General features: G+C 37.5%; 2 protein-coding genes across 4 annotated transcripts in view; one reads left to right on the forward strand and one right to left on the reverse strand.

Annotated features, from left to right (window-relative positions):
• Positions 1 to 748: 748 nt before the first annotated feature.
• stoml2 (stomatin (EPB72)-like 2) lies at positions 749 to 6,964 on the reverse strand. The gene is made up of 11 exons (XM_005948952.2): positions 6,927 to 6,964; positions 6,789 to 6,832; positions 6,163 to 6,315; positions 3,725 to 3,824; positions 3,524 to 3,582; positions 3,333 to 3,434; positions 3,112 to 3,246; positions 2,586 to 2,730; positions 2,397 to 2,476; positions 2,187 to 2,315; positions 749 to 2,076 (listed from the first exon to the last, which is right to left on the reverse strand). Exons 2-11 carry the CDS (start codon positions 6,828 to 6,830, stop codon positions 1,951 to 1,953), a joined length of 1,071 nt encoding a protein of 356 aa, XP_005949014.1. The 5' UTR covers positions 6,831 to 6,832; positions 6,927 to 6,964; the 3' UTR covers positions 749 to 1,950.
• A 1,122-nt stretch (positions 6,965 to 8,086) lies between these two features.
• The window catches only part of LOC121811735, a 39,845-nt gene continuing 32,757 nt past the window's right edge, over positions 8,087 to 15,174 (forward strand). For all 3 annotated transcript variants that reach the window (XM_014329816.2, XM_042214948.1, XM_042214949.1), the window contains exon 1: positions 8,087 to 8,573. In XM_014329816.2, coding sequence (XP_014185302.1) covers positions 8,552 to 8,573 — 22 coding nt within the window. In that variant the 5' untranslated portion in view covers positions 8,087 to 8,551. The remainder of the gene's footprint in view (positions 8,574 to 15,174) is intronic.

A 15,174-nucleotide genomic window follows, 5' to 3' on the forward strand; every position in this document is an offset into this window, starting at 1 on the left:
CTTAAAAGAGAATGGACTAGAAATAAGTTTTGTAAAAGTTATTATAAAATATCAATAATGGTCACAAACATTTTAATTTAATGATATTTCATAGCTTTGTCTACTACAATATTGTTTTGTTGTTGTTGCTGGTTGGCTTATTAACGTAAAATCAAATTAGACTTAACTGATGCAATTTAGGGTATCTAGGAGGTACTAAAGGCAATCTCAGCTGTCACTGGGAGAAAAGCAAGTTGCACCCTGGACAGCTACAGTTGCAGAAAGTGAATCCAATGGCCAAGTTTGTTAAGCCTCCGTTGTTTCTAATAGCCACAACCTGTGATTGTAAAAAGACAAACACAGGCTGTGGCTGTGAAAATGGCCTTTAGATCTTGAAACACTGAGTCCATTTAATACATCTTCTAAGGGTTGAGTGGAAAATTAGCCAGGGCAAGCTCATTGGCTACCAACTTTTGATTGACAAATATTTAATCAATGAGCATGTAGTTTCACATTCAGACCCCTCATTACATCTGGCTTCAAAACACCAAGATGGTAGTGGTGAAAATGACCATCTCAAGAATTCACAAGTTTTCATACTCTACACTCAATTCAGAATCTGCAGTTAACCTAACAGATGTTTTAGGACTGATAGGACGGAAGACAGAACAAGATACAGGAAAAACATGCACAATCCACATAGGAAGGCCCCAGGTGACAGTCTTTTTTTTTTTTTGCTGAGAGCCAAGTGGAAGTCACTGGCCCACAGTTTATGTACACACGTTTATGCCTGTAAGGCAAGGTAGAGGGCTAATAAACCAACTGCGCTTTTCATGTTTGCCTATCTGTTTAGCAGGTAACAAGATAGGCAAACGTATTTATTTTTGCAGACTTTGTTAAATCAGCATGGATGTGTTTTTATTTTAATAGCCATTTGATAGTTTTCAACATGTTTGTATATTTTGAACATTTTTGTCCAAATATTTCATCTAACCACATCTTTTCAAATCTTCTCAGACTTAACATGCCCGGTTGCCCAGTTCATATTCCATTATTTTGTAGAAAACAGAAATAACAAAACAAACTTCAAGTCTTTGCAGTGAACCTTGAAATTTAATAAATATATCCGGTAAGACATCAGATATGAATACAAATACTCGGAGGAGAGGAATATTTTGATCATCGAGCTGACACGGGACATTACCTAGACTTTGACAAAAAAAAAAAATCTCTCTTAATCATTTCAAAAAGTAGGTTTTTTTCCTAAAGGAAATTCTAATGTAACCTTTTCATGGGGATATAGCTTTATTATCGATAGGGTAATGTTTCAAAAAACGTAGTAAACTGTGAAATTAATACACTTTTAGAAACATTGTGAGAAATCCAGCCAGGCATTGCATGCAGCAACTTAAAGTCGGTGGTCCCATCAACACAAAGAGGGAGAATTGTCACCCATTTCTGTAAATAATACCTATGTATATATTTTCACCTGAGCTGGCTTTGATTATTATTAATAATCTCAGAGAACCTGAATATAGCTATTTGGGAAAACATGGAAAATAGACTGCAAAGTGAGAAAACATGATGGTATAATCTACAAAAACCTCAGGTAGAGAGGTCAAAAGGGCTCAACATATTAAAATATAAAAGTGCTCAGGGGAGACTTATTTTTGCATCCGTGTCTGTGCTGACATCCACGTCAGCTGGATAGACTCTGGTATCTGTGTATTTGGCTGGAGGCTGGTGTTACTTTCTCAAACATACACTAATTAAACCACACTCAGTGAAGATTACGACTCCCCATACAAAAGGTGTAACTTTCCCCCAGGCTCCAGGACAAGGCTTCGGAAGAGTTTTAAAGTTGGCAATTTTTCCCTTTTGTCCTGTCATTTTAAGGTCTGTGTGAGAACAAACCGTGGACCTTCAACATAAACTGCTTCTTCTGGTTCTGTGTCATTTATTAGTTTGAGTTCATTCATTAATTCCTTTTTCTTGAGGTGATCCCGATGGGTTCGCAGCCTCTTCACGGTTCTCCTCCAAAACCTCTGGAGTTACCCTCATGCTTTGCTTTGCCAGCGTGCTATAAATAGTCATAGCCTGAGTGGCAAGAAGACAAGATAAGCATCATTAGGGGCATGTAAACTTAATAATTTAGAAGCTGTTAACATATAAATCCAATAGTTGGGACTATTGGATAGCAGACATACCTGTGAAACCATTCCACTAATGTCACCAGTGTTAGAGGGCAGAAGGATGGTGTTTGACTCTTTAGCGAGGTTTGAGAAAGCAGACACGTACTGCTCAGCTACACTTAGCGAAGCGGCAGCATTTCCATTCTGAATTTAAGAGGAAAAAAAAGCATTAACCAATGAAAAGCTTTTGTAAGTCAGACTGTGAAAATGGAAAAGAACATTTACCTGCTCTGTCAAAGCATCTGACAACATACGGATGGCCTTGGCTTTGGCCTCAGCTTTGGCTAGAACTGCTTGAGCCTCACCTGGACGGAGCAGAGTAGTAGGTAACAGGGAGCATATTAGCCTCTAAAAGCAAAAAGATGTGAGATAATTTGTGGAAACTGGAGTGATAAACCAACTAAATGCACTTACCAGCTGCTTTATTGATCTGCTCTGCTTTTTCACCCTCCGAGGCTAAGATCTGTGCTTGTTTACGACCCTCAGCGACATTAATGGCTGCTTCTCTTGTCCCCTCAGACTCCAGCACTGTGGCTCTCTTTTTACGCTCAGCTTCCACCTACATGGGGTGAATAAAGTGTCCTGTTCAGTAAATTTAAGTGATTTAGTCTTGTCCCCACAGTTGAAATATCTACTGCTATATGCAAAAAATGTTTCTGACCTCGTCTGAAAAGACCTATAATTTATTTAAGGTACTATGAACTCTAGTTTTTAAGAATCAGTGTAAAACCTCTTAAACTTAACCAAACTTACCAACACAATATAAGAAAATTATTTGACTTATTTGACTACAAAAGGTCTCTTTTCTGTTGAAGATTATAAACTGTACTTGAATGATGGCTAAGCTGTACTTTCATGTAATACCCATTTGTACCATAAGATCGTGCAGTGAATTAAAAACTAAAAATTATGCTTTAAAAAGCTCTTTTGTTTCTCTCACCTGCATCTGCATGGACTCTTTGACACGAGGTGGAACGTGTATATCTTTGATTTCGTAACGAAGGCAACGGATTCCCCACTCGTCTGAAGCTTGGTTGATGGAATGGACGATGTTGGAATTCAGAGACTCCCTTTCCTTAAAAACAAATGCAAAGATAAAATACAACTTGTTCCTTCATGAACAGAGAAAAAATATGAGATGAAACAGCAGTTTGTCTTTACTCGGAACACTTTGTCCAATGTGAGTTTGCCCAGTTCTGAACGCATGGTGGTCTGTGCCAACTGTGTGACAGCATACTCTGGATCCTCAACACCGTAGCTGGCCTGTGAACAAACAAAAGTATAAAGTGAATTTAAAAAAATAATAATAAGCAAGAAGATATTTGGATCTGTTCTAATTGTTGCCAGCATACCTTAAAAGGGTCTAGTATCCTTAAGTAAAGCACGCCATCAATCTGCAGTGTTACATTATCTGCAAGTTCAAAGAAAATATAACAATATGGAGAAAACAATCAATTCTGTTTAACAATAAATAAATAAATAAATAAATAAATAAATAAATAAGCCTGCTCGTCCTCCTGTGAATAATGAGAAATAAACAATGTCTTACTTACCTAGGGATACTGCAGACTGCTCTGGGACATCAATCACAATTTCTTTGAGACTTTGAACATAGCGAATTCTGTCAAGTATGGGTATGAGGAAGTTCAAACCCTATAGATAGCAAAAGGGAAAATGTTAGGGTGTGCCAGCAGTGAATAATGTTTGGAATTTTAATGACATAGTCCAATAATAAAGCAAAATGAGTTATAGTATTGTTGCTTAAAGGCAAGTTTCTTTAGTAGTCTATCAAAATAAAATACACTAAAATTTCCATGGTATGAATGACATGGTAATATTTGGCCTTTTAATGATTTCTTTGAAGTGGAATGATTGTACAGCATACATCTTTAATTACTTTAAACAAATGACAATTGGGTGACCAAGTGTGAATTCAAGTTGGATTGCATGTATACATACGGGCTCAAATATAAACATACACTCACTTAATTGTGTTCATAAGTGGTGCTGAAGGTTCTACAATGTGTTTTAACTTGACAAGGCAAAGACTGCCATCATGACTGACTACAACTGGTAGTTTCCATTTGTCAGCATTAAAATGATCTGTTTGACAGCACTCACTGAAGTGACCAATACTCAGACCAATGTGAAATTTCAAGGAAATCAGTGAAGATCTAAGGAGAATTGTACATTTACACAAGTTAGAAAGATAACTTGAAGCCATTTCTAAACAGCTGCAGAATCTAAGATCATCAAACAAGTGTACAAAAATACAAGATAGTCAGATGTCTTACAGGGCTCTAGAGACAATGAAAAACACACATCAAATCTGGTTATGGAATGGATAAAACACATTGACATTACATTTCTGGAGCAGCTTTTATATACCCCCAATCTTAATCCTATTGAAAATTTATGAATGAAGCACAAAAGCTGAGTCCATGTCAGGAAACCAGCCAGTTTAAATTAACTCTCCCAACACTTCCAAGCAGAGTGGTCAAATATCAGACTCAGTTTTATTGTCATTCAACAATTTGACATGTTATGAATGAAACACAGTTACTTAGGTCTTGGCATTGCATCATGCTGCCAAACAACAAGTGAAACAGTAGGAAGATTAATCAATTACCAAAAAAAAGTAAGAAAATATGCCACAAGTGTGATGATGGCATACGATCAAAATATGATCCAAATTGTCTGGTCAAGGTGCAACTTGATAAGCAAATAGCAGTGGGCCTTTGTGTATATTTTTGAGTCTGTATAAACATTTGACCATAAATCCAAACTCATGCACCTAAATCTTGTTTTGTTTTTTCTACATCATTATGTAACCCAGGGCTCTAGAGTGCAGCCTATTTGGCTAATTTCTCAATGGTGCGACTAAAAAAAAAAACAAAAAACGACCAGCTGTTCAAGTATTTAAAAAATAAATAAAAAAGTCTTTGTGTGGTCAACAACAGACACACATTACTCGTGTCCAAATTCATGGGCTGCATCCTCCTGAGGACCCGGCCCATGTAGACCGCGAAGGCCGGGTCCTCAGAAGGTCGGGTAGGCAGGAAGTAAACGGCAGATTATGTTTAACAATGGTTTGGAGACTGCATCAAATAATGAATCACATACGATCCACTCCGAGCCATAGCCAACTGAAAGTAAAAGGGGTAAAGTATATACATTTCGAAGAGAGTGGCTTGACCAGTTTCTTTGGCTAAGATACAGTAAAGCTGACAACATGATGCACTACATTTACTGTGGTGCAGTGGCGGTTTTTGATACGGGCGACATGGGGCATTGCCCAGAGCGGCATCGTGAGCATCTGCAAAGAAAAGTTGCTTGCAACATTGCCTATGATATTCCCAAAGAAGAAGCTCCGTCCACCAAGTTCAAGTCCAAAATAATTCTTCACAAGAAAAATAGCTTGAACATAAACCCACATACAGTAATGATGTCGCGTGCGCCCAGTTTATAGGTGTCATCCCAGACACACTGGGGGGGAAAAAAAAAAAAAAAGGCCAAATTACAGGAGCTGGCCATCTGAGGGGGAATGTGACTGCAATGGAGGATAGTCCATAAGATATCAAGCCTTTGAGACACTTTAAGGTCGTTTTAATTTAGAGTTTCTTTTTATTGATTAAATCTTGAGATGTTTTAAGTTTACATTTCAGCTCAGCGAAGCACTTTAAGCACAAGCACTTTTTCAGTAACTTATCTTTCTTATAGAACTGTGCTCCAAATAAGTAACTTTGTGTTGACAAGACCTCTGATCACAACTGTATTTGATCTGTATTTGTAATTGTGGTAAGTTGGAAAGCTAGGATATTTAACTGTAATGCAGTTTAGTTCTATGCAATATGATTTGATTTGACCAAAATGAAAATTTATGAAGTTCATGGTCAAACTGGGGATCGAACCCATGTTGTTTGGGGAAGAACACCATCTATTTGTTGTGCTTTTTGTTTTTTGGGGATCTATTAAATGCAACAAAATTTACCGGCTCCAAGATCCGATGGAAGCGACCCATCCTCTCCACCACCCAAGCCTCCTGCTGGGGCACAAACAGCACCACGGTGTTCATGGGCAGGCTGGACGCCCATCGCTGCTGAACTGGGTTAACGCACAACCTCGGCACGGTCCGCTGGGTCTGCTACAGAGGATTCATTAAAACGTAAACAGGTGGCATTACTGCATGAATTTGAGCCAAGACTCATAAGACTATCTTAGCTTGTAGAGCTTAAGGTTACTGAATAAACATCAATGTTAATATTCTTGTTTTATGTTTTAATTTTAAGTTTTTGGTTAGACTTATTTGGTCACATTCTACATATTATATATATGAACGAGGTCATTGGTAAATACCCATTTGAGTGTATACAGTATGTGACCATATTAATCGACCATACCAAAGTCTTTCTCTAGCCATACCAGCTAACCAATAGTTCATTTTCATCTAGAAATAATCAGTATGTCCGCAGGTGTTCCGCTAAAAATACAGTGCTATCGGGATTATTAAACGTACGGGCTCACGCTGATGAATGACACCTATTTCACCAGCCACAGAAAAGAACCGGTGCACGAGATGTTAAGCCGAAGGAGGCACACAGTGACAGTTTCAGTTACCTGCAAAATGAGGCCGCCGGTCCGACACAGCGTCCGTAACATCGCTGAAAGATTGCAAAAGGACTGTTTAAAATTAGAAGATTAGGTTTGGTAAACTACACTCTGTTGAGGCTACACAGTCACGCGAGTGACCCTTACCGATCAGGAAATGAAAGTTACATCAGTGGTGCAACGCTGAAAAACTCCCCCAGCGCGGGAAACAAAAAGTCATACAGTGGTTCCGCTAATAGATACATTAATAATAATACATTTAAAAAGATATAAAAATATAGGACGAAATAAGTGACTTTAATACAAATGTTCACTGTATGACTATTATAGTGCCCTATAACTTTTGTCTTTCACATAAACTAGTATATTCTTTTTGCAGTATGTCTGTAACTATTTCACGTTTTAAAGGTTACTTTTATTGCCATTGTTCTCTTTAAGCACCTTTCATTGTGGAAGACTGATAATCTATTATGGAATATAATATATAAGTCTACTGAATCTTAATTGTTAATAAAAAATATTACTACTGGCAACTAATAGTTGAGTAATATTTCGACTACTACTACTAATATTTTTTGTTTTGTTTTGTTTTTCGTTAATAAATGCACTCGTTCTGGTGTAATGGCTGACACAATTCATAAGGTGGTGCTATTTGTTTCCTTTTCGCTCACTCAACTCAATGTTGTCTTTTGGGGTCATTTGGTGTATGTGATAGCAGTTGAACACACACTGTGGGGGCATTCTGTATGAACCTTTTCTTTTTATTTTATTTTTTTAAAGTAAATATTTATTTAATTTGGTAAATGGAAATGGAAAATGCTAATGTAAGGATTTATTAAATAGATAAAATAAAACCAAGCTCAAAGTCAATCTAAAATTGTGAATTATCAGTGCTCAGAAAGGATTGTTTTGCTAAAAACAAACACAAAGACTCATGTTATGTGTTTAAAAAAAGACAGAGGAACTCCATAAAAATATAGCAAATTCACCATTGTGGCACAATTTATTAAAAAAAACATATTGTACAGTTTGAAAGCATTGAAATGTAGTTTTACTTAAATTTTGTATTTATGGAAGAACTTGAAATTCATGAGATTCGTTAAAGAATACATTTTTCATATAGCTTATTTTACTGATCCCTACGAAACCTAAAATTTAGAAATCTACAGATATCTCCCCACAGTTTACTTTTTTATGTGTTTGACATGCCCAGAGCAAACACAGCTTAATTACAAAACATTTTTTGGAATATTTAACAAACAAAGAACCAAAAAGCTAGGTCACTTTGAGTACCTTAAATGAATCTTTCTACTGAGAATCGTTTTATATTGTCTATGGTGAAATACGAAGTTCTGGATGTTTACTTGAATCTGTGCGCGTTACCTGTGTCTTCCGCCAACCTGTCCCTCCCGGCGATTGGACAAATGTCTACATAAGGCTCAGCGCTTTGGCATCCTGATTGGTCGCCTCAGATGCCTGTAACAGGTGTCCCGACCCCGCCTCCTCCCCCTCTCCTGTCTCTTTGCTCTCGGTCTGTCCTTCAGTCTGGAAACCTGTGATGAGAGTTTTAATAATGGCGTGGCAGCAGAGAGGGGCAGCTGCTCTCTGCCCAGGTCCGGGACCGGAAACCCACCTGTAAACATCAAAGAGGAATTTGATGAAAAAATCTGTTTAGTGACTGTTATAATGTTACCTCACAGAGTAAATCTCCGCTGAGAGGTCGCTCTGTAAACTGTGTGAAACTACTGGATTGTCGCTGGAAGCGGTCGGTCATGTCGTTACTGTGCGTCAGAGGTAGGAGCTTTTATCTTTATTTGTACTTCATAAGCGATTTTGTCTTTGTTTGTTTGATGAGTTTGCTGAAGTCATAGTGATAATTCCAGTAACAGCTTACAAAACTGGTTTTCTAACAGTAGGCGTTCCTCCTTGGGTAGTATCTGGAAAAAAAGTACCTTTATCCTGACGTGATTTTACGTTTTTAAAAACCAAGACTTTATAATTTTTATCTTTAAAAACTCAACAGAGGTATGTATTTATCATTTATGTTGAAAATAAATCCTTGGGGTCCTCAGTGACAACTGAGGATTTTATAATCGAACTTTTAGTGTCTCGTCTTAATATCATCTCCCAGCATTAGTTTCGTAGGCCGCTACATTGAAAGCCTGATTCAGGGACCAATGCTGGGGGAAAAAGAAACCGTGTTTGCTATCAAGGAATCCATGTTAGCGTGCCGTCTACCAGAAGACTACAGCGAATCGGCTGGAGTGATGGTGGAGAATCCTGCTTTAGAGGCTTTTACAGCAGAAGAGCACATTATGCAATATCCCATTCAGCAACAAGAAGCCTGACACCCAACTATTTGCTCCACTGCTGCTAAGAGCTCGATTAAAAAAGAAGAAGAAAAAACTACCCCAAACAGAGATAACTTCCCCCCCTAACTACACAAGCATGCCTATCTGCAATAACACAGCCATCCTCACCAAACTACTTGATTTTTTTTTTTCGTCTCCACAAAATTTAGTCTCTCAGAAATTAATCTATATTAGTTACTCTTACTGACTGCTCATTAGCACAGAATCCTTCATGGGAGAGTTTAAAAGTTTTGGCATCTGCTATAGAAGTAATGGAGCATTAATAATCCCCACTGATAAGAAACTGGAATAAAAGTCTTTTTCTTCTTTGTAATTCAGTCTTTGAACATGTTTTACCTGAAAACAAATAGGCTTTACTATATTGTTTCTCTGAGTGTATATTAGGGCTGGGCCATATCATACCGTTCACGGTAATACTGGTATAATGTCGGGCAACGATAAGAAAATGAAATATCGCGATAGAATATGGGTAAAACACGCATGCGCAGTGCCTTTGTTTTCATACGCACATGGCGGAAAAAGCATGGCGGCGACGCAAAATGAGAAGGGCGAAAGTGGATCGTTAAATGAAACGGATGAACCAGAATTGGTTTGTAAAAATGCTGCAACTTCAGTGGTGTGGAACTGGTTTGGCTTTCGTCCGTCAGATACACAACAAAGCACTATTTTTAGTAGAGCATGCTAGCGGCCGTCGTTATTGCCGTGTGGTTTGGAAAATACGGAACACTTAAAATCAATCCTTTGATTTTTCTGAAAATCGACAGTGCCCCTTATAATCCCTGTGCCTTATGTATGAATTCTGGTTGTGTTTACTGACCTCGAAACAATTTAATGTCGTACACGGTGCTTGAAAATCTGTCAAATGTTTCAGTACGACTTTGCTAAGCTACGAAGCCGCACCGCTTGATGGATTGTCGGAGCATTACGGCTATGGTAGGCAGGCGCCTCGTGGAGTGATACGTACTGTGGTTCAACATAATATTACCATATTATGTGTATAACCTCTTTTTAAGTTTTGTGGATATTATACATGGTTATGCTGAGGATATGTCGGCCAATTTCCACTGGAAATGCCTTTTGGTTAAACTGTCAGCAAGGATTTTGCATTTGCACTGTTAAATTTTTATGTAACTTTTATGCACATAAAAAACAGCTGCTTGTTTAAATGAAAATACATTGATTTTTTTTTTTTTTTGCACGAATAAAGTTGTGGAGTTGTAAAGTATTTTTTCTAGTGTCAATTATATCGTCAGTTATATCGTTAAAACAAATTTTCAAATGTATATCATGATAAATTTTTTGGTCATATCGCCCTGCTCTAGTGTGTATTCCTGATAGTGTACTGATTAGCTTCCAAGTAATGGCGAAAAGCCAATGACTGTGTTTACATTAAAAGGCACATTTTCTTTCTTTTTTTCCATTTAGTCCACAAATTCTTGTTATCCGGGACTTGTGTGCATGAACCTATGCATGCCCAGACAACCAACACTTGTGTTACAAGTGTTGGTTATATGTACATCAAATATAAATCTGTTTAAGTACCAATGTACTTTCTGGTAAAAATAAATAAATTGTGAATATAGTTAGACTCAGGAGGTATTGGGACACCTGTGCACCATTCTGAGAAACACAAGGAATGGTTCAAAAAGAAGCATTTGATCTCACTTGCTTGAAAAAGTTAATCTCAGTGCCTCTGCAAAACCTCTGGAAAGACTGTTCTTCTATTGATTAGTGAAATTAAAGCTAGTAGGAGCTGCAGCCAATAGATTACAGGAAAGGTTAGAGGAAGAGGAAGAAGTAGAGTAGATTAGCTTAAAGGGTGCTTGGGCAGAAGCTTTGTGATTAACTAATGTTGTGAGTCATCGTTTGATAGCACAGCTTGACAGTGTTGCCTATTTATTGCTAGTTGAGATGTTTCATCACCATGGCAATGTCTTTATACAATAGATAAGTGGTTGCCCTTACGAGTGAACATGTGGGGGAAACTCTTACTGTGCATCAGGTCAAGGCTGAGTTGACACATGGTTCACGTGGATGACATGATTCTGGAGGACTGGAGGTGCACAGATATTGTGTATGACATTGACATTGCTGATTGATTTAGTTACATGATATTTGTGGTTAATAAGATTTTCTTCGTTTCGAAGGCAGATGAAGAATCTGCAAGAGCTTATGCTTGGCTGTTGAACGCTTTGTGTGGTGCTCCACTTGAAATGGAAAACATTAATTGAAAAATGAGGACAAAGATGATCATCGAACTGTGGAGTCACATACTTAAATGTTGAACATTAAAGCAATTACATTTGCAAATTGCAGGTGGGTTACATTATTTTAATGATTTTTGGATTCAGGTCAAGTCAGATTTGCCTGAGGGGCGTTCATTATCTGGACAGGAGGTAAAAGCCTCAATGCTTGTATTCTTGGTGTCAACAAGGATTATGAAAATGGTAGAAACCTCCAGAAAGAGGGAGGGATCTCTACTCCAGTCATGTATTAATTAAGTGTATAGAATAGAGCAACATTCTGATTTTCAATTGTGATTAAAAAATTATGCAGAGCAAGAAGCTGTAGCTTGCTCAGACCACCGACACATAGACCTAGAGACTAGTCAGCACCTGACTGGTTCAAGTAGTTGCTGGCAGTCACAGTAAAATTGATTGCCAAATCCCTGTTCATGCAGGCTTAAAGACTGGACAGTAACCAATAGATAAATACTATTCGCTAGTTACAAATGTGTATACAGTTTTTGCTTTGAAGGCAAAATGTCCCGGTTTTTAGTTTGTGTTTGACTCTTTCAAGTTTTACTACAGCTTAACAAGAATTTGCAGACAAGTTTATGTCTTCAGTGCAAACTATGGGCAACCGTGGCAATCTGATGGCAACCAAAGCAGCCAAAAGGAGGCCTCTGGTACAGCATAGTCTTTGTGACCAATTTTGCCAGGAACCTTCAGCCACAGCTTGCAACTGGTTGAGGAATACACATTTTCTGAAAAAGCATACACATTTTCAAATATGAGCCAAGTCTGCTTGGCTCATATTTGTCTACAGCCGAGTCAGTTGCTGAGGACTTATGCTGAGATAATAATTATATAAAGGATGCAATGGAGAGATAAAAGTGACTGAACTGGAATCTAAGGGGTTGGGTATAGTAACCATCCGAGTAGAGGAATTATGAGAGAAAGACAGAGTGAGATAGAGAGAGAGAGCGAGCTTAGAGATTGTGGGAGTAATCCCCTTGCCATCTGTTGCTCTCTCTCCTCTTATTACCAGTTCCAAGTGATCAGATCCAACAGTCGACACAAAGCGGAAGTACGCCACTGCTTTGACTCTGGTGTCATTTCCTGTTCCTACTTTCCTGCTTTGTGCCTGCCTGCATGTCCTGTTATTTGGTACATCAACATTTTCCTCTTTTCCTCACCCCTCTATGGATTGTAGAGCAGTCTGTGTATGTAGCAAGTGAAGTTGACTAAATCCTGCAGTGCTTTAAGAAACAGATTAACTGAACTGAATTTAAATGTCCAACCCCCAATTAAAAAATGGCTAAATATAATTTCTGAACACTGATATTATTTGCTGTTCATTCGTGTTTATACAGAAGAAATAAAGTATAGATACTGTTTGCAGGGGGTTAAAGTCATTATTTGGCTTATGAACATCATGAGCTGCAACTTCAGAATTAGCACACATTTTTAGAAAATCTCTATCTATGAAGTCGTTTTTTTGTTTTAAATTATCATCTGGATAACACAAATTGCTACAAATCGCTAACAGTATACAGTTTGTTTGGATTCTCAGAAAGCTGCAGGATTTTGTGATTTTTAGTCACATTATAGATGTTCGGAAAGCAAAATGGTTAAATAAAATTCAGCTATTAAAACTGTGAGCAATACACTAGACACCATCTTATGATGTTATCACACCAGCTGTGAAATCTAACATGTCAGTGGTCATGGACACAAATTGTCATGCTTTTGCAGGTTAAAGTACCTCAAAGGTCTGCTGTTTGAGGAAACATTTTTCATACTATAAGCACATATTATGTCCATTTAAAAGGGGAGGTATCACCATGGCGACCAAGGCAACAAAGCTTTAAAAGAAGTGGCAACCACTGTATCCCAAACCATGATCTTTTTTTTAAACGGTAACCCAGTTTTATGTTCCCTTACTTAAAAAATATGTTCTTTGTAATGTCTAACCCCAACCAAGTCACTGCAAATGTCTAAACTTAACCAAGCACTGCGTTTTGTTTTTTATTAATAACATCATTAAAAGAATGCAAATGTTGTGTGACAATCTATGGCTTGTATAAACTGAACACAAATCTCAAGATGATTTGCTCTACCAACAACCTCTGACCTTCAAATGCAGACTCTTATTGTGGTATTGTTTTCATCTCCATGGACAAGAATCACTACATAAGAGATGATTGATGAGAAGTTGTGTTGAGTGACCCAAAATAATGCTGAAAAATTAGTTTTCAAGAACAAAAATAAACATTACAATTTGTGTCCATAAATGTTAATCAATAAAACAGAGAACAACTTAGAGGTGACTATTTCATGAAGTGTTGTGAAACTGTGTTGCATATGTACCATCTGCAATAGTGCAGCTGGTGTTAGTTTCAATTTATGAGGTAGTGTTTTGTGTCATCATGTCAAATTTGTAAACTGCTGGGGGAAAGAGCTTTACTTTGCTAAAGAGAAATGATACTGGATAGTACTGGGGTGGGGGATCTACTTTTATTGAGACATGCGACTGCATTAATATATTTGAAACAAAGTATGATCACAAGCAAGTAAAATTAACCAAAAAAGAAAAGAAACCAGTAGGTTTTGAAGAACAGTAGATAAAGATCAACTACACCCATCAAATTAAGCATGGACAGAAAACGATAAGGATCAGTTTCCACTGCAATCCCCCTCTCTCTGGTTTAATGACCTCCTGCTCTTTGGTCCACAGTTAAAATTAAGTGATGCAAATGAGAAAAGAAGGCCACAGCCAGCTCATTTGACTTAGTGGAAAAAAGAATCGTACTGCTAGCTTCACTGAAGATTTCCACTGTTCCGCAATGAGTTATGTAAAAGACAGGAAACACTGGGGGAGGACCAGTGGTCTTTTTTTTTTTTTTTTTTTTTCTTTGCTTTCCATTGTTATCCTAGAAGTAAATTCGGTTAACTCTGTGTCTTTGATTTTTAGTCTTTCAGTTTACATTTGTGGCTGCATGTGTTAGGTTTGGTGCATTCCACTTCAACCTGCATTTTTATTCATTCTAATCGTTACTTCACTATTAGTTTTCTAATATGCAAATATTACTTTGCTGTATTTATATGCATATGGTTCTCTGTAATTAAGAGTGATTAAGAATGATCAATTATTAGAAGACCCGAAAACTTTATACTATTGTTTTAATGTGCACAGAAAAAAAACAAGGGATGGTACATGAAAATATGAAAGCGTTATTTGTGCCTCCATCATCCCATTCTGGACATCTGGCAGCTCAGCCCTTAGAGGTTTAGTAGGTTATATGCCTGCACACATAACCCTGCCACTGCAATCACAACTAATCCTCTTCAAATCGCTTCACAATCCCATAAACATTTATTGTAAAGATGCATTGAGGGGCTAAAGACGGCAGGTCGACTTATGAACCAAAATCGAGCAGCACGTGGTTCTTCACCATAAGTAATGTCTGGAGGTTTTTGGAAATGGCTGCTGTTATCAGACATTTTTGGTTTATTTTGTATCTTAATACCCATCTGCCTGAGTCCCATTTTTCCTTTGTTTTGTTTTTTTTTGTTTGTTCACCAGCTGTTAAGATTTGTGATGCAGCTGTCAAGGCTTATGCTTCATGATTATGTAAAAGTTGCAATCCAATAAAAATGTATTTGTCACTGCTAATAAAACAGAGGTGCCAGTCTTTAGTATCCCATTTTTCATTGATTTAACTTTGAAGCGTTCTAACTAAAATGATAAGGTTTTTACAAATATATTTTACTATAACTGAACTGTTATGCATCCGGTTT

This window comes from Haplochromis burtoni, unplaced genomic scaffold, assembly GCF_018398535.1.
Source record: "Haplochromis burtoni strain Fernald_Lab_line unplaced genomic scaffold, NCSU_Asbu1 Contig_632, whole genome shotgun sequence".
Classification (NCBI taxonomy): domain Eukaryota; kingdom Metazoa; phylum Chordata; class Actinopteri; order Cichliformes; family Cichlidae; genus Haplochromis; species Haplochromis burtoni.

What these genes read in the sequence shown, in the direction of transcription:
- stoml2 (XM_005948952.2), bottom strand. Translation starts at nt 6,830, where the DNA reads ATGTTACGGACGCTGTGTCGGACCGGCGGCCTCATTTTGCAG. An exon ending in GCAGTCTGCAGTATCCCTAG is followed by an intron (nt 3,583 to 3,724) that starts GTAAGTAAGACA and finishes TTGAACTTGCAG; the next exon opens with ATAATGTAACACTGCAGATT. An exon ending in TTAGTGGAATGGTTTCACAG is followed by an intron (nt 2,077 to 2,186) that starts GTATGTCTGCTA and finishes CTTGCCACTCAG; the next exon opens with GCTATGACTATTTATAGCAC.